The following is a 23,237-nucleotide window of genomic DNA, read 5'->3' as shown; positions in this document are numbered from 1 at the left end:
TTGAGAATGAGAAGCAGCATGTGGTCACACTCGGGCTGACGCTCCATCCACTTCAACGTAGTTTCGAGGCCGGCAAACGATTCACTAGTTGATCGTCCCGTGTCTGCTTCAACTTCGACATTAAGGTCACATTAAGGTCACCTTCTTCTCTCACACTTTCAGTAAATTCATCATTTAGAATTAGGGTCTGACGAATCACACACCATTTACTCTGCTGTATCCTTAGCATTAACTTCTGAACATCGAGGAATTTGCAAAAGAATGTTTCTTAATTTCTCAAGTGACACGACATCCTCATCTTGTCCTGTCTGTTCCCTCTGTCATTTTCTTAAATTCTGAAATCGATTCGGATAGTCGGAGTTCGGATAATTGAAGTTGTACTGTCCATTATTTAAAAGTCCATTCTGCGTTCCATACTCTGTTCCATACTCTCCATACGTCATCCTCATCTCCTCCTCTACTTCCCTTTCCTTTTCTTGAGCTTCTTTCACCCCTTTTCCTTCTTTTCTTCAGTTGATTCGGAAACATTTTGAAAATCTGAAAGTGATTCGGATAGTCGGAGTTCGGATAATTGAAGTTGTACTGTCCATTATTTACAAGTCCATTCTGCGTTCCATACTCTCCATACGTCATCCTCATCTCCTCCTCTACTTCCCTTTCCTTTTCTTGAGCTAATTTCCCCCCTTTTCCTTCTTTTCTTCAGTTAATTATGAAACATTTTGAAAGTCTGAAAGTGATTCGGATAGTCGGAGTTCGGATAATTGAAGTTGTACTGTTCATTATTTACAAGTCCATTCTGCGTTCCATATTCTGTTCCATACTCTCCATACGTCATCCTCATCTCCTCCTCTACTTTCCTTTCCTTTTCTTGAGCTTCTTTTTCCCCTTTTCCTTCTTTTCTTCAGTTGATTCGGAAACATTTTGAAAGTCTGAAAGTGATTCGGATAGTCGGAGTTCGGATAATTGAAGTTGTACTGTCCATTATTTACAAGTCCATTCTGAGTTCCATACTCTGTTCCATACTCTCCATACGTCATCCTCATCTCCTCCTCTACTTACCTTTCCTTTTCTTGAGCTTCTTTTCCTTCTCTTCTTCAGTTGATTCTGAAACATTTTGAAAGTCTGAAAGTGATTCGGATAGTCGGAGTTCGGATAATTGAAATTGTACTGTCCATTATTTACAAGTCCATTCTGCGTTCCATACTCTGTTCCATACTCTCCATACGTCATCCTCATCTCCTCCTCTATTTCCCTTTCCTTTTCTTGAGCTTCTTTTCCTTCTCTTCTTCAGTTGATTCTGAAACACTTTGAAAGTCTGAAAGTGATTCGGATAATCGGAGTTCGGATAATTAGAGTTCTAAGGTTTGTGCTAATATATCAGTTTGTTTGCCCTACAATATCGTGTGTTTAAGGATAGAAATTTCTGCGCTGGTAGCGTTTGCTTTGATACATCGAACATTTGCTGTCATGGATTTGAAAGCTGATCAGAGAACAACAAAAATACAGTTTGCTGTATAGAGAAAAAAAAAAAAAAAAAAAAAAAAAAAAAAAAAAAAGCAACGGAAATAACTGATGTAATATGTAAAGCACAGGGGATCAAGCATTAACACGATAGAATGTTTTTCGCGAACGATTTTTTGATAGACGTAAAGATGATGTGACCGAGGAGCGATCGTCCTTCGCAGTCACGAATGAGAACACGAGGAAAAAGTTCTAATGCTGCTGAAAAATCGTCTCTTGCCTTTTTTAAGGATAGATGATGAGCTTAACATTAACAGACATTGCTCACAAAACTGTCGACGAAGATCTCGAAAAGTGAAAGATTTCCTCTTGCTTTGCAGAAAAGCAAGAAGATCAAATTTCTGAATGTCATGTTTTGATTTAAATAGAGATAAATTATCTTCACTTTTTCAAGCAAACTGTGACTGGAGATGAAATTTGATGTTTTGCTCGGGATCTCCAGACAAAACGGCCACAGAAACTCAAGTTTCCGGAAATACTGAGCGAAGACCATCTTGCTGAATGTTTTAGGATCAGAAAGGGCTAATCACAGAGGAATTGGTTCCTGAGGGGCAGAAGGTAAACTCCACAATTTATAAAGACTTAATGGATAGACTTATGAAGAGAGTTCAGCACTGAAATGATTTTAGCAAGTTTTCGTTCCAGTGCCTTGTTATACAACTCCATTCTCGTCAAGCAGTTCGATCTGACAATTGCAGACATTTTCTTCCAAACAAAAGTCTTTTCTTGAACACCATTAAAGAGATTAAAAAAACCACAACTGCAGGCAATATTCCAAAAGACGAGGTCTACAAAGAAACGAAACCCAACTGTATGAACGTTCCCAGCGCTGTATAAATTTACAAGGAAGGCATTCTAAAGGTTAAAAAGTAAGTGTTATTTTCCCGGTTGGTTGGTTTTTTAATGGCACAAAACCTCGAGGATTATTATGCGCCAGACAAATGGTGAATAAAATTAAAGATGCACAAACACACTGTGTCAAGTGAATTGATGAAATGAGCCTGGAATGCCGATGATGGTACACTGAATGTATTTTATATTTTTATTGTATAGTATTGTATAGTATCTACTGTATCGTATCGTATTGTGGTATTGTTTAGTATTGTACAGTATCTTATATCAGTTGGCTTTATACAGGTTAAATATGTTAATTTTTATTCATTATAATCGTTTAATTAGCTTTTGTATTGTATTGTATTGTAGTATTGTATAGTATTGTATGGTATCTTATATTAGTTAACTTTTATGCAGGTAACTGCATCAATTTATTTGCTGCATTAGGATCACTGGTGTCATGACAATTTTAAATGTATTTTTGTGTCACCAACACTGAATGTATTTTGTATTTTCATTGTACAGTATTGTATAGCATCTACTATATCGTATTGTACTGTGGTATTGTATCTACTGTATCGTATTGTATTGTGGTATTGTATAGTATTGTATCTTATATCAGTTGGCTTTTAATACAGGTTAAATATGTTAATTTCTTTTTTGTATTGTATTGTATTGTAATATTGTATAGTATTGTATGGTATCTTATATTCGTTAACTTTTATGCAGGCTAAATATGTTATTTTCATTCCTCATAATCGTATAATTAGCCTTATTGCATGTTTTTCCCACAATACCACGTGATCAACTGTATTGTACCGCTATTGCATTCAGTTACTAAGTTTGGTACGAATCCTGTACCATAATTGGTAGTAACCAATGTATCGACCTTTGTATATCTTAAACACAGTTGCATGCTAAATATATTTTGTATAACATATTCCTTTTTCCTAACTATTGTTGTACCACAGGGATTGAATGCGTACCGAGATCAAATTATATTGTACGCTACCTACTTCTTCTGTATCACATCACTACCTGCGGTATTGTAACATGACTTTGTCATAGCGAATATCTAGTTTATTACACTGACTTTCAATATGTTACTTTGTCAAATATATGTACTTGGCTATGCAATGTATCCCGATCTGAATGCTTTACGCATTTCTCATGTATCAGTACTTCCAGTCATACACTGATGGCTATTGTATTATTTTATTTTTATTTCTTTTGGTATATCCTCTGTGTATTGCTGTAATCATTTACATTCATTATGTCACTATGTTCTCTATTTTTATGTTATATTGTCATTAAGTCTAATTCTACTGTCTATATTTTACTCATTGTATATTATTGGGCTGCTCAACATCACACTGTACTTTAGCTTATGTATATTCTATATTTGTGTGTATTACACCTTTGTAAAATTTTTGCATATTGCCAAAACTCACCCTTTTTGGCCCTGCACGCTTTTGTTATTTTATTTAATAAATGTGGGGCCTGGGCGGTTGTTGGGACTGTCTTTCGTGGGCATTTGGTCTGTTGGACTGCCCCCGGGTTGAATTTGGCTTTGGGTTTGGGAGCCCGGTGCGTGGCATCTTGTGATTCCTCTTTAGGCTCTAGATATAGGTGGACGTGGTGCTATACCGATTAACCTTTTGGTAAAGGGACAGTGCCCACGTGCTCCGTTGCTTATCGCTTATGGAGAAATGACTTTGGGAAATGCTCTAGCAACAGGTAGAGCAGGATAAAAGGAAAATAACTTCAAATCATATGGTACAAAGAGATGTCTTTTTAAAAATCTTACGAAGTTGATGTGGGGGGTTTCTTCCAATGAGATGAAGGCATGGAGAGATGACTGAGAAATGCTCTACAACAGGTAGAGTAGGATAAAATGTAGTTCAAATCCTATGGTAAAAAGAGATGTCTTTTAAAAATCTTACGAGGTTGATGTGAGTGTTATTTTCCCGGGACTTTGGATTTCATTCGGACTTAATCCCAAAACGTTGCCGAAGCACAGTGGTCATTTGAAAACTTTGTAATGCTTCCAACTCCAAACAAAAGTCTTATCGTGGTCATTTGAAACTTAAGAGAAACCTTCCTTTAACACTTTGGGTACACATTTATTAGCCCAAAAGGGTTATGAATTTCGTTTTGGCATTCTGCGTTGATTCACTTTCCAAACTGTTGCCACCAACTATTACAAACCTGTATTATATTTAAAGAAATTAAATAATGAAGAATCTGCATAAATGTATGTATGTTTCTCACATTGGGATAAAACAACGGTACCTAGAGAAATCCAATTTTGAATAACGTAAATTTCCACCCGAATATGGGCATCTGGAAGCCTTAATTTGGAGTTTATTTTATTATCCGATTAATATTTTGTAAAACTAACGAATTTTTGATTAAAAAACTCAACGATTTCAAAGGGAGCAATGGCAACGTTGTACAGAAAAAACATTTTTATCTCCAGCGCGCGAGACTGTGTATCGGAAATTCTAAAGATAGGCTCCATTTTAAAGCTATTTTGCGATATTGCTGTTGAACTGAATTTTGCATATGGAAGCCCTCATTTAGAATTTATTTTATGATCCATTTCCTATTTTGTAAAACTTTAACGAATTCAAAGGGAGCAATGGCAACGTTCTACACGAAAAACATTTTTATCTCCAGCGTGCGAGACTGTGTATCGGAAATTCTAAAGATGTGCTCCATTTTAAAGATATTTTGCGATATTGCTTTTGAACTGAATTTTATGATTTAAGCGCAAAGAACATGATATTTAATAAATAGAGTTCACACACAAAACGTTTAAAAAACGCCCCCTTAGGCGTAATGTAGAATCTGAAAGCTTTCACATTCATTATTAATTTTTTCAAAAGGTTTTAGCACTTGGAGCATATTTAATTTTGTGGGCGAGTAAGAACAGTAGATTTTATGCAAGAATTAATTTATTTTGTATTATTCATTATATATATACTTCTACATACCATTGAAACAACAACTTCAGGCAGTTAGCCTTACAGAATACTTTTAAACAAATGAACTTCGGTTATAATTAATAGGCAAATTATCAATAATGTTGAAGCGTGTGATACTTTCTAAAACGGGTTGGTAAATGCAGTGGTATTTTGCATTCTTTGCACAGACAGGTAGTATCCTTCCTAATTTGGTGTTGACGTATCAAAACGCCATGTTCATCTTTGTTCAAACAAAGGCATGACGTACTAATACGTCAAATGTAGCCAAAGAGTTAAATACTCCTTCTACCTGATTTATATGCAGCACGATACAAAAACTTATTCTGGTAGGGTATAGTAGGTGGGAAGCAAGAAGAGAAGGTAGTTTGAAAATTAAAATAACAAACTTCAAAATATTCTCTACAACATACATATCGCCATTTCTAAATGTAACTGGATATGCAAGATGTTTTGCTTAAAAATATATTTTAATGCTTTGAATCCTGAAGATACTGAAACGAGAATTTAGTTGGTGCACATGACTCCATCGAAGCCATCATTGCTCAAGAAAATACGAGTATCGAGGAGTGGAATATTCTCGAAAAGTAAAGGTTTCATTAAGCATTACAGAACATATGTTCTCGTCTTGCAGTGTCATCATTTAATCCAATCCAATCCAAACAGAACTCAACCGCAGACTGTAGCAGCTGATATTAGCTACTTTCCAGCACTAGGTGCAGTAGACTGACCTCGAAAGGCAGAAAGGCCTGAAAGTGTTGAATAGCGTTCGGATTTATAATCGTTCTATGCGGAATTTTCTTCACCATCGTTGCATGTGACCCGTGAAAATTCGCTCATCCGCGCGAACGATTCGCGCAAGGAAAAAGATCTTTGCAGGATGTAGATGTTTGCAAGTATTGGCCATTACAGATAATTTTTTTTTTTAATATCTGCAAATTTTAATTAACGCAGACGAAGAGAAAAATTAAAAATATGACGCGGTTAGAGATTTGCATTTCTTATCTTTTTGCTTTACTAATGGACTGCTATCACATGTACATTTTAAGAAGTCGAATTTGATGCTTGGTTTTACTTATACTCGTATATAAACTGACTCGGAAAATTATCATTAAGTACACGGAACTGAAAAATTATCTGCAATAATAATAGCCTCAAAAATTAAAAATCCATAATCAGTTAGAGTTCCAGAGCCTCCATTTCCCCAAGCAGAAAGCTATACCACTTGTAAAATAGTCCATGACATACGTTTGGTTTATGTGATTACGGCCTTGAGGGCTATCTGCCTAAGAATAGGGATGCCTTCGTGGAGCACTTTATAAGGGAAACTGTACGTTACGCATGCCTTCTTAGTTTGATAAAGATTTTGCCTATTTTCTCAATAGCATTTTCTTTATCCTTTTATTCGCTTTCATTAAAACATTTCTTGTCATAATTAATTTTAAACAACGTTTTTTATTTCTGTAATGAAAGCACCACATGGCACACCCAAAAGACTCAAAACTCCTGAATATTCTATTCTAAAAAACTAGAGTCAGACGGTAATGGATAATTTTATTAAGGTTAAATTAATTAAGGTCATTTTTATTATTTTCTTATCGCCTAACAAAGCTTTAATAATTAATATATCTTATCCCTGTAACACGGTGGGGTTAGATATGGATAATATGAAAAGCAGATATTATTTCAGCCGTCAATATACACACACACATAGAAAAAAAAAAAAAAAATCTGAAAGGTTTCAGATTTTATATTACGTCCAAACGGGCTTTTTTTTTTAAAGCTTTATGCGTTACCATTATTTATTAAATATTATGTTCTTCGCCCTTAAACCACATAAAATTCATTTCAACAGCAATATCACAAAATACTTAAAAAACATCATATCTTTAGAAATTCGGATAGACAGTAAGTCTCACGCACTGCAAATAAAAATGTTATTTTCCGTACAATGATGCCATTGCTCGCTTTGAAATCGTGGAGTTTAATAATCAAAAATTCCTCACAGTTTTATAAAATATGAAAGAGATAAACAAATTCGAAAAAATATTTAATAAAATGTATTTATTAAATATCATGTTCTTTGCAGTTAAACCACAAATTTCAGTTTAACAGCAGTATCACAAAATAATTTAAAAACGGCATATCTTTAGAATTTCCGATACACGGTCTCGCGCGCTGGAGATAATTCCCCCCCCTACATACAGTGTTGCCATAGCTCTCTTTAAAATTGTTGAATTTGTTAGTCAAAAATTCGTGAAAGTTATATAAAATATGATATAGATAATAAAACAAATTAAAATTAGGGCTTCCATATGCCCATGTTCGGGTGAAGGATTACGATATTCAAAATTGGATGGCTCTAGGTACAGTCTTTTTTTTCACACCGCGAGAGGCATGCATACATTCATGCAGATTCTTCATTATCTAATTTCTTTAACTATAATATGAACTTTATAATATGAGTTTATATGAACCATTCTCTTGGCGAGTTTAAAGAAACATTTGGCGACGACTCCGGTCCAGATAACAGAACAGAATTCGCCGGATTAGAACCGAAAAAAGTAATAGAATTAAGTGATTTCTGCTGTACGAAAAATACGCCGGCAAACACATCCATGCTACTAAAACATAACGGAGGTAACGGTCGCAGTTCTGGACACTTCCCTTATTCATCAGATTTGGTACCCTCAGCTTACTTTCTTCCCTAAATCTTAATAGAAACAAACTGTATTCGGAATGATAAATTCTATGAAAAGAATCAAGCACATGTATGAAAGAGTCGAGCTTTATACAGACTTATAAAGATTAACCAGTTAACTGTGATTGACGAGTATATTCGTTATAGAGAAGCGACACTATTTTGTGTACTGACGAGTATACTCGTCATGCTTATATTATGTTAATGAAATGGAAAGATAAGAAGGAGCTTTATTTAGTAAGTACTGTACATAATGGATTGGATTGGATTATTCAATTATGGCAAAGCACACGAGGGCTATCTGCCTAAAGGGAGGGATGCCTTCGTGGAGGGCTTTCTAAGGAAAACTGGCTCGTATATACGTTACACATGGGGAAAACCACGAAAACGCCCATGCAGCCAGCCCGTTCGCGGGATTCGAACCTCGGACCGAACTACCAGTGTTCAGCGTCTTTACCGCTCGGCCGCTGGTGGGCCTGTACATAATGACACGTAATAGAAACAGAGAAAAGAAAAATATTCACAAAGAAACTGGAGCTAGTGATTGATTACAATAAAAAATGGGTGAAGTGGAATATGAGCGATGGAATTATCATAGAGTACTCCACAGCAAGAAAACGACTCAAAAGTATTAGAAAAAGATATGTCTCCATTTCTTAGACTTTATATGTCTGAATGCATTCATATTATGTAAAAAAATAATGGAACATGATCGCGTATGAACTTTTTGCTCAATAGGCAAATTATCAATAATGTTGAAGCGTGTGATACTTTCTAAAACAGGTTGGTAAATGCAGTGGTATTTTGCATTCTTTGCACAGCCAGGTAGTATCCTTCCTAATTTGGTGTTGACGTATCAAAACGCCATGTTCGTCTTTGTTCAAACAAAGGCATGACGTACTAATACGTCAAATGCAGCCAAAGGGTTAAATACTCCTTCTACCTGATTTATATGCAGCGCGATACAAAAACTTATTCTGGTAGGGAACAGTAGGTGGGAAGCAAGAAGAGAAGGTAGTTTAAAATTAAAATAACAAACTTCAAAATATTCTACAACTTACATATCGCCATTTGCAAATATAACTGGATAAGCAAGATGTTATGTTTAAAAATATATTTTAACGCTTTAAATTCTGAAGATGCTGAAACGGGAATTTAGATGGTGCAAATGACTCCATCGAAGCCATCATTGCTCAAGAAAATACGAGTATCGAGGAGTGGAATATTCTCGAAAAGTAAAGGTTTCATTAAGCATTACAGAACATATGTTCTCGTCTTGCAGTGTCATCATTTAATCCAATCCAAACAGAACTCAACCGCAGACTGTAGCAGCTGATATCGACTTTTGCGACGCATTTATTGAAAATTTATTGAAGAAACTTTTGCGACGCATCCAATTGAAAGAAATAAATCGACAGAAACTCTGCCATTTAGACCTAATATAAGCCAATCAGGCGGGAATCATGTTCCGGTTACAACCGGAACATCGGGGAAAAAAAAAAAAAAAAATCTGAAATGTTTCAGATTTTAAATTACGTCCAAAGGGGCGTGTTTTAACATTTTGTGTGTTACCTTTTTTTATTAAATATCATGTTCCTCGCACTTAAACCATAAGATCCAGCGCAACAGCAATATCGCAAAATAGTTTTAAAACGAGCATATCTTTAGAATTTCCGATACAGAGACTCACGCGCTGGAGATAAAAATGTTTTTTCTGCACAACGTTGCCATTGCTCGCTTTGAAATCCTTGAGTCTGTTAATCAAAAATTCGTCAAAGTTTTAAAAAATAGGAAATCGATCATAAAACAAATTTCAAATTTCAAATTTGGTCTTCCACATGCTCATATTCGTTGGAGGATTACGTTATTCAAAATTCGATGACTCTATGTACCGTTGTTTTATCACAATACGAGAAATATACATACATTTATGCAGATTTTTCATTATTTAATTTCTTCAAATATAACGCAGGACTCTAACATTTTGTGGCAACAGTTTGAAAAGTGAACCGACATTTATGAGTCCGACGCAAAATGCCAAAACGAAACTAATAGTCCTTCGGGATTCAAATCCCTTTGGACTAAAAAACCCTACGCGAAGGTGTTTGCATTGCTACAAACGTAAGATACGAAAGGAATCGCGTTACTGGTGTTCGATTTGCAAAGGCTCATTGCGTATAGTACCCTGTTTCGCTGAATATCACTTCATAGCAAGAATTTAAATTCTTACTTTTATTTGCATAATATTTATTTTAATTGATTGCGTTTTTAGTTTAATATGTATGTAATATATGCTTATGTTAACCAAATAAGTAAATATTAGTAATAAAATTTTTAATTTTATAAAATAAGCTCATCTTTTTCATCCAATATCTTACCAACGCAACTTACTCTGTGATGGACGAATATACTCTTCATGGCTCGATTCTGGCGACACAAAAACGGTGTTCACTCTTAAACGAAGCCGCCACAGTTAACTGGTTAATGAATGAATGCTAAGATATATAAGAAAAATACGATTTCTTCGAATTTTCAATTTTGTGCCATGTACAACTTTGAAGACTCTGAGCCTGTTGTTAAAAATGTGACAAACGGAAAAAAAAAAAAAAAAAAAAAAAAGAACGAACATTTAAAAATTTAAAAAATAATATATCTAAATACGATCGCATTAAAAATATATTCATACTTATCAAATTATTAAAAATACTTTGCAGCAGGAAATTTTATCAGTCGTAAAATTTAGGGTAGGAAATATATGAATGTATATGACGGCGTGAATGTATGAGTGTGTATATGTATGTGTTAGTGTGTATACACACACATACATTTGTACTTACATATATTCATGAATACATGAACACATATATCAATACATACATACATTTCAGGATCCGGATCTGATAACAGAACAAATACCAAATTTTGAGATATCATATTAGTTTTTGTTACCGAATTTGAGGATCTTTTCTTCCTACTATCAGGGCAGCATTTTATTTCTTTGAACTTTTGTGGCAACACTGTCTCGCGCCAGTGCGGAATCGTCCGGACAGCCATGAGGAGAGCATATCTCTTAGTTTATGTGATTACGGCAAAGCTTCGAGGACTATCTACCTGAGGGGCAGTATGCCTTCGTGTAGGACTTTCTAAAGGAAACTGGCTCGTAAATACGTTATACATGGGGGGAAACCACGAAAATGCCCATGCAGCCAGCCTCTTCGCGGGAATCGAACCTCGGATGGAACTACCAGTGTTCAGCGACTTTACCGCTCGGCCGCCGGTAGGCCCATGACTTTTTAGCTCTCAATACGAAACTATGTAACTGTAAATAATTTTGTATATTAAAGTTTGTGCTGTGGAAATAACAGTAGCCCAACAGTTCGAAGGACATCACGAAATACTTCTATAACTTGCCAAATAATACAATGTATAAATTTAAATGAAAGTTTAAATTTTTAAATACTGAATAAAGAAACGGTGTTTATTTACAAATAACTGATTCATCTTAAATATATACAGTAAAGCAGTAACATGGCGAAAATGGTGGCTTTATATGAAAATTTTTTCGTACTACAATTTAAATAGGAAAACGCTTTCCTTCCACGTGTTAAATTTCTTAGCCTGTTACATGGCACGAAATAAAATTTGACGTTTCGAGTTCCGTGAATGAAGAAATACACAAGAAGCCTCCGTATAAATGAGTTATAATAATATTTTGAAATTCCTTTATCCTAGGATCTTTTCTGCCATAGGACAACACGTGTCAAAGAATTTTCTCTGAAAGTGATACATACGTCAATTTGAGACTTTCAAAAGGAAAACATACTTTCGTCTCAGCTCATTTAGACCGTCGCAGTTTTTCTGCGCATTAGAAATATATCTGCTTAGTTAGTTTGTTCAATAACCAACGAAATAGAGTAACATGTTATAAAAACGTTTTACTGAAAACCCTTAATTTGAAAACAAAAACACCGGTATAACAGAAAATGTAACGTAAATTTTTTAACTGCGGTGAGTAGGCAATGTTGGTGCATGCAATGTTTTGATACGAAACTGCTTGCTGGGTATTATTGGTTTGGTTTGGTTTATGTGATTACGGCAAAGCCTCCAGGGTTATCTGCCTAAAGGGAGGAATGCATTCGCGGAGGACTTTCTAAGGAAAACTAGCTCGTATACGCGTTACACAGGGGATAAAAGCACATAAACGCTCATGCAGACAGCCCGTTTGCGGAATTCGAACCTCGGACCAAAGTACCAGTGTTCAGCGACTTTACCGCTCGGCCGCTTCGTGTATTATCGGCACTGTTCTGTTACCGGGACCGATTTCAGAAATGTATGAAAATGTGTATGTGTGTGCATATATATGTATACACACATATACATTTGTGCAGATATACATACATACCTACATTTCTGGATCCGGCCCTGCTAACAGAACAATATCGTAATATCGTATTATCATATAAAGATACAAAGCCTGCATATAAATATGCCTCCTATGTATGTTTGACTCGTTAGAGGGGTTCTCCTAGGAAGACAATTAGTTGTCTCCTAGGAAATTATTGTAATCTAATTGTCTAATTAGACAATTAGATCACAATGTCTTATTAATTAAATGTCTGATTAGACAATTAGATTACAATTGCATTTAGGCAATTTATTGTCTAATTGCAATACTTAAAGGCGAAACGTAAAATATGGTTTCTTTTAATATAAAGGGTTAAGTAAAAGAATTATTTCTAAATGTTGAGCTGTGAGTATAAGACCGAGAGAGTTTTCACGTAATCTATAGGTAAAAACACCTTTATGACACCAGTGCAGTTTAAAACTAATATTCAATACAATTCACGCTCAATGAATGTTGGGAAATTTCACGTGAATTAAATGCATGATTACTAGTGGCTAAAAGCAAAGCTTAAGTAAGGAGTTGGAGATATTTTTTCCTACTTAAGCGATGAAAAAACGATAAAAATGAACAAAAATTATCCACGCAGTATTGAAAAAAAATCGCCATCTTTGGCAGCAATCCGAAAGCATTGGTTCAAATTTTTATTTCTTAAGCGATTCCTAGAATTTCTCATGGCGGGGAAAGAATGCGCTAATCACAACAAAGAAGGGAAACTTCGTAGATATTTATAGGAATTTCAAGGTATTTCAGTATCTAAAGAGATACTATCAATTAATTAAATCACGTTCAGAAGCTTTTAAGCCAAAAGGGACAACTTGACCCGAAGGGCTATTCATTTCGTTTTGGCACTTTGCGTGCGTTCACTAAATGTTTGTTGACTTTTGAAACTGTTGTCACCCAATATTACAGCCCTGCATGATACTCAAATTAAATAATAAGGAATCTGCATAAATGTATATATGTTTGTCGCATTGTGATAAAACGACGGACCTACAAACATCTAATTTTAAATAACGTAGTATAATACTATTCAAATATGAGCATCCGAAAGCCCAAATTTGGAATTTCGAATTTGTTTTATTATCGATTTCATATTTTGTCGAATATTAAATAATTTTTGATTAACAAACTCCACGATTCCAAAAACGAGCAATGGCAAAACTGCATGTAAAAAACAAAAACATTTATATCTCCAGCGCGCAAGACTGTCTATGGGAAATTCTAAAGCTAGGCCCATTTAAGAATTATTTTGTGATATTGCTGTTGAATTGAATTTTATGGTTAAGTGCGAAGAACATGATATTTAATAAATAAAGGTAACACAAAAAACGTTAAAGAAACGGCATTTTGGGCGTTATATAAAATGCGAAAGCTTTCAGATTTATTATTATTTTTTTTCCCTTTCAAAAGTCGATAACTGAAGAACAAATTTGTCTAACTATTATATTGCATGATACCGATAAGATTGAACTTCATGGTGGCTTTTAGAATATGCGAATAAAATGTCTCGAAATGTTAAGAGGACTGCAAGTCGCCTGTTGAGTTATTCCAATTGAAATGTACGTTGTTTAATCCGCAAAGCAGCAAGAGAGTCTTCACCTGAGGGGACGTATGCCTTCGTGGCGGACGTTTTAAGGTAGACAAAGGTATACTCATATTACGCTCGGGGAAAACTATACTGGCAGCTCATTAGCAAAGGCTAGAATGCGAGTCGAATTCCCGACGTCCAACTGTCCTGCCGATGCTGATGTGGAACATCATGCGTTACTTATTTAATAAATATCCACATTTTTTTTTAAATAAATAAACCAAAATAATGGGAGTTTAACATTTAGTACTCTAGATATTAACTAAATAAGTTACTAATTAAATTGATGCGATTAAATTCAATTTAGAAATTGTGAATTTGAGAAATTAAATATTTTATTAAAAATTTTAGATGAAATGGATTACAATCCTACAGGCCGTACGAATTAAAAAAATTAATCATTTTTTATGTTCTTTTTTAGAGACTGAATGATTTTATTTTATTTATGCAAAAGACTTTGGGCAATTTTTTCCTTAAAAGTTGATCGAATTTTCAATAAATTAGCGGTTTATTTGAGTAAACGCCATTTCGTATCAACTGCAAATACCTTAAGTAGGCAAGAATATAAATTGTTTTATAATTATTTAAACAAAATCTAAAAAGCTTTCAGATTTTATATTACGTCCAAAGGGTTTTTTTTTCTTTTTTTTACGTTTTTAACCTTTCTTTATTAAATATCACGTTCTTCGCACTTAAGCCATAAAATTCACTTCGACAGCCATATTACAAAATACTTAAAAGAGCATATCTTTAGAATTTCCGATACACAGTCTCGCGCTCTGGAGATAAAGAGTTTTTTTTTTTTTTTTTTTTTTTTTTCCCTCACACTGTTGCCTCTGCTCGCTTTGAAATCGTTGATCTTTTTCAATCAAAAACTCAAATGCTTTAGAAAATATGAAATAGATTAGAAAACAAATTCCAAATTTGGGCTTACAGATGTCCATATTGGGTGGAGACGTACGTCATTCAAAACTGGATGGCTCTAGGCACCGCTGTTTTATCACAATGCGAAAAGCATACATATATGCAGATTCTTCATTATTTAATTTTTTTAAATATAAGACATCTATTATATTTGGTGGCAACAATTTGAAAATTGAAACGGTTAATCTTTGGATTATGGTAACTTGGCGATTTTTTGGCGACCAACCCTGCTACAGCAATCTGCTAGTTTTTTTTTTTTTTTTTTTTCACGCCATTTTGTTTTTACGAAGTAAAGAGGTGTTTTTTTTTTTTTTTTTCCCCAACAATCTGCTAGCCGAATTACGCTTATGCTAGAACTTTTATGGAACAAAAGTGCTTAATCATGACGAAGATTAGGTGCGAAATTGGGAGAAAGTGCAGAATCGCCCACTGCTTGCCCACACTTTTTAAGTACTGCACAAACACGGTATCATCCATGTACACGTCGACCTACTTTTTCTTAAAAAAAACATCCCACAATTGCACAAAAATTGCACTGTGCCCACTCTTGACTTTATCCATGTACACTGCTAAAGTCCTAGCTTGCTTGCCGCGTTTTTAAGAATTGCACATACAGGGTATCATCCATGTACACGTCGACCTATTTTCACTTAAAAAAAATCCCAGAATTGCACAAAAATGGCATTGTGCACACTCTTGACTTTATCCCTGTACACTGCTAAAGTCCTAGCTAGTAACCTTTATCGCCTTACCAAAATGTCGCCAAACTACCTGTTACCATATTCCAAAGGTTAGCCATTGAAACTGACATTTAAAGTTTTGGACGCAAAATGCCAAAACGAAATTAATAGCCCATTGGGCTATTAATTTTATTTATTATTTTCTTCTACTGTCGGGACCTGATATAGAAATGCATGTATGGATACATGTGTTCATGTATGCATGTTCATGTATATATATGCCTACATACATTTCTGAATCCGGTCTTGATAACAGAAGAGTACCATTTATTTTTAATATAAGCATTTTAACGTGACAAAGCACTTAAAAATCATGATTTTGAGGAAACTGGAATTTGTGTTAATTGTAAGAAAATCTAGTACATATAAACGTCACTTTTCGCGGTATAATCGCAAAATAAAATCTATTTTGCCAGTTTTTAACCTAGTTAAACTACCGGTGTTGGAGAATCTTGTTCGCTTGGCCACTGGTAACCCTAAAATTGCTATTATCTGTTGATCTGTGTGTTCTACTCAAACTGACTATGCCAAATTGTGGGTTGTTTCTGAGTGTTAGAGTATCTCTCTCATACTTTTTAGGATAAAGTTGGGACACAAGTCATTTGAATAATTAATAGAAAATGAACATTAAGTTTCCAATGAATTTATTCATTCATTTTTTGAATATATATATATATATATATATATGTAATTCGCCATCATCAAAATTGCAAATTGGCCCCCTTTGTAAATCGCAACAAGTAATAAAGATATATTTGGAATATCGGGTGATTTTGTGATTCTTCAAAAGTTCCCTATATCTTCTGCTATGTAATTGATATTTTCAGTTATCTTCAAATCGTCAATCCATAACAGACTGCAAAATAATGTCTTCCCTATTCAAAGCATTCATCTTTCATCAATTTACGTCATTTTACTTACTAAATCTTATCATCACATATGATACATGAACGAAATTTTGCAGTCGTATTTTGCATATTCAGTAGTTGAATATATATGTGTGTGTGTGTGTGAGAGAGAGAAAAGACATTTTGTTTAAAATGCTAAAAAGATAGAAAGGCTATTTTATCGAAATTACTTCAGAATTTATCGTTTGGAATTAATCTGTTTGCAGACATGCTTTTGTTAAGGGGAGAATTATGATTCTTTTTGGAATTATAACTTCTAATATATTTGATAATGCTTTTTTTGATATTCATGTATTATTTACAAAAGCTGTTTTTCTACAGCATTTTGAGGAGCATATGTGTTAATATTTCAAGAAAAAACGCTTATTTCTTATAGATTATCCGGAAAATTCCGAAATAAAATATTCGAAAGTATTAGGGTCTTCTAGTATGTAACAAAAATAATGAAGACAAGAAAATGAGCAATTTTTTTTTCCTATAAATTGTAATTAAAAAAAAAGAGGCCACAAATATGCATTTTTACCTTATATTCAACTGTTATTTTGAATTTATATGATTATTTATAAAAAAGATTCAGTGATATTTTCAATAAAGCTGATGGCCGAATAAGAAAGCATTAACCCTTTGTTGCATGCAAATAATTTAGAGAAGTTAAACGGAAATGTTTGTATTTTTTCTACTTAAAATAACCTTAGTAATAATAAAAAAATTAATTTTATTCAAATTTCTTTTTAAATAATTGCTACAGTTTGTTCACTACAGTGGACAGCATGCATATACGTACATGCATACAAATCTCTTCCCAACGATTTACGGTCATTGCATTTGAAATCATTTCCCGCCTTGTTTGCAGCGATCATTAGCATCTTCTAAATGGTAAATCTACAACCGACATGTACATACAGATCCCCCAAAATACCTTCATTTCGTCGATTGTGATTGAGTTCATTTATCTACGATTTTGTAACCGGTACCTATTGGATTCAAACGTCAAATGTTCTAGAAATTCCTTGCCAAACAAACATTTCCAGTGATGTTTTGGCTCACTAAGCAGTAGATTTTGGTTTCAATTCACTCTTTTCGGTAGATCTTTATTTACTCACTCCACAATTTTCTCGAACTGACATTTAAAATAAAATGTCTAAAATGACTAACTATGAATAAAAAATGGCAGTATAAGAAAATGTAAAAATTATAAAAGCTATATATTAAATATGGAATTCAATTATGCGACAGAATGTTTTAAACTGTGCGCGCAAGGTGGAAACATGACGAAAATTTTTGTCACAAAGCGGATTAAATTATAAAAATATTTGTGGCAACACAAACTTTCTGATTACTATTTCAGAAAGCAACTACATGATGAAGTCAGTTGTAAAAAGTTGGAAGTAATGGTTTTAAAAATAAATAAGTTATCCCACTACACGCAACAGTCACATATACGAAGATTTAATGGGTTTTAAGGTATATGCGTCCCCTTAAAGTTTATTTATTATTATTTTATAATTTTATTTTATCCCCACTTTTAACCAATGTTCTTAGCTATCTTACATTACTGCACTTTATATTTTTACATTTTTTTTTTTTTAGAAACTAAATTCTAGCCGAAGATGATGAACAGAATGCCACCGACTCTTCTCCTGCACAAATTTTAGTCTACGACGAGAATCTTAAAATTTATTTCGCAGTTGTGTAGCCAAAACTCACGCCTGAATATCAACTTTCAGAATTCTAATGCGCTTCTAAGGCGGAACGGAATTTTAATATTTGAAATTTTAAATAAATTTTTGTATGATTCTGGATGTATAAGTTTCATACTTCGCAATGTTAATGCTCAATAAATAGTATTTGTAATGGGAATACTCCCACTCCAGAATATAAAAAATCTTATCTACACAATCTACTAATTTAAGCAGTTTCACTGTACGCTATTCAATACCTTAATTTTGGAGGAACAAATAGGGCTCGTGCCCTGTCTTTGGAATATGTAATTTTGTTTCAATTCTATGTTCCAAAAAAATAAAATTAGAACCAGAAGGGTATTTCTACCAAGCTCTGTTTAATTGAACATTTTATTCATTATTTTATTGCTGAAATTATAAACAATTTAACTGCATTAATTTGTTCATATCCGTAGAATTTAATATTTGGGGTTAATCCTAGTATACGGTACACACGGGATTTGGCGACATTATGATGATCAGTAAACGTGGTGTTTTATGATGAGCAGTAAAGGAATCATTTTTGTGTTGGCGACAATTTTCAAAATTGCACCAACGGCGTACCGTATACTATTTTGCCAATATTTGTAGTAAAATAAATAAAAATTCTGTAGGCTACTCTCTCCCTTTTTCTTTTAGAGTTTTTCTCAGCGAAAAAAAAATTAGATCCGGATTTAAAATGCTTAAGTTGATTCTTATGCAGTTCTTACTAATTTAAACCCATAAAAACGAAATACACCAGAAAGACAAAATACACTACTTTGCTTAAATAACACTGAATAAAACACGTTACTTAGCTATTTCATGAAATACTTTATATCATATAAACTTTACCTCAAATATAATAATAATAATAAAAAAAAAACAAGGTCTTAATTTGAAATGTTATGTTTATATTTTTTGAAACATATACTAATAGAAACCATAAAAACAAAACTTATATTACACGTATATTATTTAAACTACGCTGAAAAAATTAAGGGTTGACAGGGAATTAAGGGAAACCATGACAGGTTTCAACCCAGGCCTCCGATTTTGTAAATCGGCCTTTGTAAATTCTTTAATCGATTTTGTAAAGCGTTGGGTATCGTGATGTAAAAAATCCATAACTGCAAATAAATATATAGATAGCAAAACATAACACTCACCGAGTAGTTTGCTGAGATCTGCATTATGCATGTCCGGATTTTCGTCTGCCAGTCTTTTCCGTTCGCTTTTGGCCCACACCATAAAAGCATTCATAGGCCTACGGATCCTGGGTTCCATCGCCGCCGCCGCGGATGCCGACTTGCCTCCGCCCGAGCCCCTGCCGCCAGCTCTCGGTGCCGATGCGGGGATGGGAGAGACCGGGGCTTCGTCTTCGCCTTCCATCGGAGGAACACTTTCGTCGCTGGTGCCTCCTGCCTCCCCCGCCCAGTTGGGGGGCACACCACCTTCTTCCGGATACGCCTCGTACTTGTACGGGTAATGGGGGTACACCATACCCCAGTCGTCTGTACCGCGGTACGGTACGCTGCTGTACATCACAATGTCACTGAATGCACGAAGAATGGCTGGATACCGGCATCACTATTAATTCGTTATTTTTAATTAAACCTGTTTGACTGTCAGGAACAATAAAATACTTTCACTGATGTAACGCTGACCTGACTCAAAAGATTTCTGTTGATGAAAAATATGAAACCAAACAGTATTGCGCTCTGGGCCAAATTAGTTAAAACTCTTCTGAAAGAATGGTTAGTAATTCGTTTCTTTAAAGTTCAGGTTATATGAAATTTAAAAATCACACATGTGTTTTCTAAAAATTCTGTATAAATTTTGATGCAATTCGGAAATGCGTGCATATACGCAGTTTATATTAAAACCTGCATATTAAAAAGGCAAAAAAACATTAAAAATATTATCTAAATAACTCAGCATTCTTAAGCGACAGCTTCGGAGATTGTTTCGATGAAAATGGAGGCCAAAATACCGGTATCTTATGTTCTCGCAAATGTCAAAATTTGTGCACCATAATTAGTAATCCAAGTTTTCAATGGAGCACGTAGATATAATCCACAGCAGCATGGCAGTAATATTCACAAGATATCTACCACATTTCGACGACTGTGGAATCAGTTTTCGAAGCGTGACTAATGTTAATTAAAATAAACGAAGATGTCAAGCCCCATGCCATTATCCACTGTTTCATAAAAAAGGACAGGTCTCTTTTTGGTTTTGTTCCACCAACACGTCAAATGAAAATATCACACACACGCACAAAAAAAAAAAAAAAAATGAGAAATCCAACTCACAGCGCTACTTTGAACGAGGATCATGCGTTGAATGAGAGCTAAAAACCGAACTTTGAATGAGTGACTTCGCTGGGAAGGGTTGCTTCTCGCTTAAATCATCTTTCGTCGCCAACGCTCTTCGCCAAACAGCGATAAATGTCAATTTCTGTTTTGACCTAGAGTAGAGAATCGATGTTTTCCGAATCCCAAATAACGAAACCAATTTTCGCCAGCTTTATTATAATAAAAATGAAGAGTCTGCGAGTTCGTCGTACTGTGGAAAGACTGTGTTATTTACAGGCGCGCACATTTCGAACACATGGAGTCGTGCTCCCGAACATATAAACTTCGAAGTCGGAATTTTAAATTACGAACCTGCTTTTATTTATTTATTTTATATTTTCTGAGAATTATTTTTGCATGCACACCATTTATAATGATTCTACTCTCTTTTAAGATCTCTAACGTCAGAGATTAAAATTTGAAAATTTCTTGGAATAAATGCCTGAAACACCGAATGAAAATTGGTTTCAAGACAACTTCATTGCGCTGATTTTCAGTAAGAATTATTTATTCATTTATAATATACCTAATATTAGCCTTAAAGGGGCGTCAGCCAAAATGAACTATTAGTTTCCAATCGGGGCCCACCAGCGGCCGAGCGGTAACGTCGCTGAACACTGGTAGTTCGGTCCGAGGTTCGAATCCCGCGAACGGGCTGGCTGCATGGATGTTTTCGTGGTTTTCCACATGTGTAACGTGTATACGAGCCAGTTTCCCTTAGAAAGTCCTCCACGAAAGTATCCCTCCCTTAAGGCAAATATCCCTCGAATGCTTTGCCGTAATCTAATAAACCAAGCCATAGTCTCCAATCGGATTTTGCGTTGAATCGCTATAAACGGCTTATCACTTTCCAAAGTGTTGGCACAAAATATCGGACTTAACGAATGTTTCGCGCCACAGCAAATATCGTCTGCGCAAAGAGTTCGCGTTGGCGTGTTTAATCATATTACGTCAAACGATTTTGGCATCTGAAAGAAGGAGACATGCATTAGAAAACTGTGTTGTGAAAATGCAGCTCATTTTATGGAAGAATGTAAACTGACCGGGAGTGTGAGAACGAGATTTCGAAGAATAAATGCAAAGGTGTACTGAGAATACGGCAAGGCACACTAGGGCTATCTGTTTAAGGGAGGGATGCCTTCGTGGAGGACGTTGTAAGGGAAACTGGCTCGTATACACGTTACACATGGGGAAAGCCAATGCAGCCCGTTCGCGGGATTCGAACCTCGGACCGAACCACCAGCGTTCAGAGATTTTACCGCTCGGCGGCTGGTGAGCTCGAAAAATAAATGAACATAATGTAATTGAAAAAAGAAGATTCTTGAATAGCTATGCAACAGAAATTATGAGGATAGTGAATGAAAACAAAACTTTCATAGGAATTAGGACATTAAATATTTTAGTTTTTCTTTTATTTACGAGTTCATGTGTTGGGTGAATGATTTATGCGTCGTCTTACTATTTTTTGTTTTCTAACCGATTATGCTTATGATTTTCCTTATTTTGTATTGTGTGAGTCTATTTTTTAAGATACACAATCTGTGTTAATCTGTATTTTAATCTTTTGCTTTTATCTTTTAACTGTATTCTTGTTTGTCTGCGTCAGGTGTGCTGCGTTAACCATGAGGCAGATTATTATCGGCCAGGAGGGTTGCAGCACACTCGTAAACTAAACTAAACTAAACTAAACTGTGTTGTGAAATTTGCAAAAATATGCCGTTATCATTAAGTAAAAGGTGTCTGAAATGATACTATCACGTTACCAGATGGGAACCATCGTTTACTTCCAGTTCTGTTGCAAAAGGTCAGCTACAGAATGTCACCAAATCATATATATAGCTTTAGGTACTAATGTAGCATCATATGGCATTGCGAAGGCTTAGTACCGAAAGTTCACAAACGAGGACTATGACATCCAAGAAGCAGAAAGCTCTGGCCGGCCTGCTGATGTTGATGATGCCCGAGAGCTTGGTAAGGAGTTCGACGTTTGTGCCATGTGCAATTAGTCGCGCTATGCATCGCATAAACTTGTCGCACAAGTTCAATCACTGGGTGCCGCATCAGCTGACTCCAGCAGAAAAGGCCAGACATATTCTGGCCTGCACTAATCTGTTCGAATATCAGCTCAAGGACAAGACCCACCAGCGGCCGAGGGATAAAAGCCGCTGTACACTGGTAGTTCGGTCTGGGGTTCGAGTCCTCGCGAACGGGGCTGGTTGTATGGGAGTTTCCGTAGTTTTCCCCATGCGTAATGTGGATGTTACGGTGAAACACCGAAATCTGGAGAATGTCAACTTTCACCGGTGAATGTCAACATTCACCTAGTAACTTGGTGTATGTCCAAAATATTTTTCAAATACTCTTGTTTCTGACTTACACTGGTTGATGTCGACATTCACCATGACAACATTCACCATTCAATGGTGAATATTGAACATATAACAATATTATATTTTCTTCTCCGTAATTCAATCGCGAAAAAACGCACTTAAGTCTTAAAATAAGAACTTAAGAACATAAGAACTAAAATACACAGTACATTCAAAATGAGAAAGGAAAATAATAGAAGTTAAAA

The 23,237-nt window shown here is 35.0% G+C and overlaps 1 protein-coding gene across 1 annotated transcript in view; it reads right to left on the bottom strand.

Moving 5' to 3' along the window:
* LOC118189758 (uncharacterized) overlaps positions 1–20,651 on the bottom strand; it is a 171,292-nt gene extending 150,641 nt beyond the window's left edge. The window contains exon 1 of the mRNA XM_085821225.1: positions 19,475–20,651. Within this exon, the coding sequence (XP_085677351.1) occupies positions 19,475–19,850 (376 nt within the window). The 5' untranslated portion in view covers positions 19,851–20,651. The remainder of the gene's footprint in view (positions 1–19,474) is intronic.
* Between the last annotated feature and the right edge of the window lie 2,586 nt (positions 20,652–23,237).

This window comes from Stegodyphus dumicola, chromosome 7 (assembly GCF_044657685.1).
Source record: "Stegodyphus dumicola isolate Sdum_Otavi_A_Nest chromosome 7, ASM4465768v1".
NCBI classification, from domain to species: Eukaryota; Metazoa; Arthropoda; class Arachnida; order Araneae; family Eresidae; genus Stegodyphus; species Stegodyphus dumicola.
The sequence above is the reverse complement of the archived record's forward strand: the minus strand, read 5'-3'. Positions and strand labels throughout refer to the sequence as shown.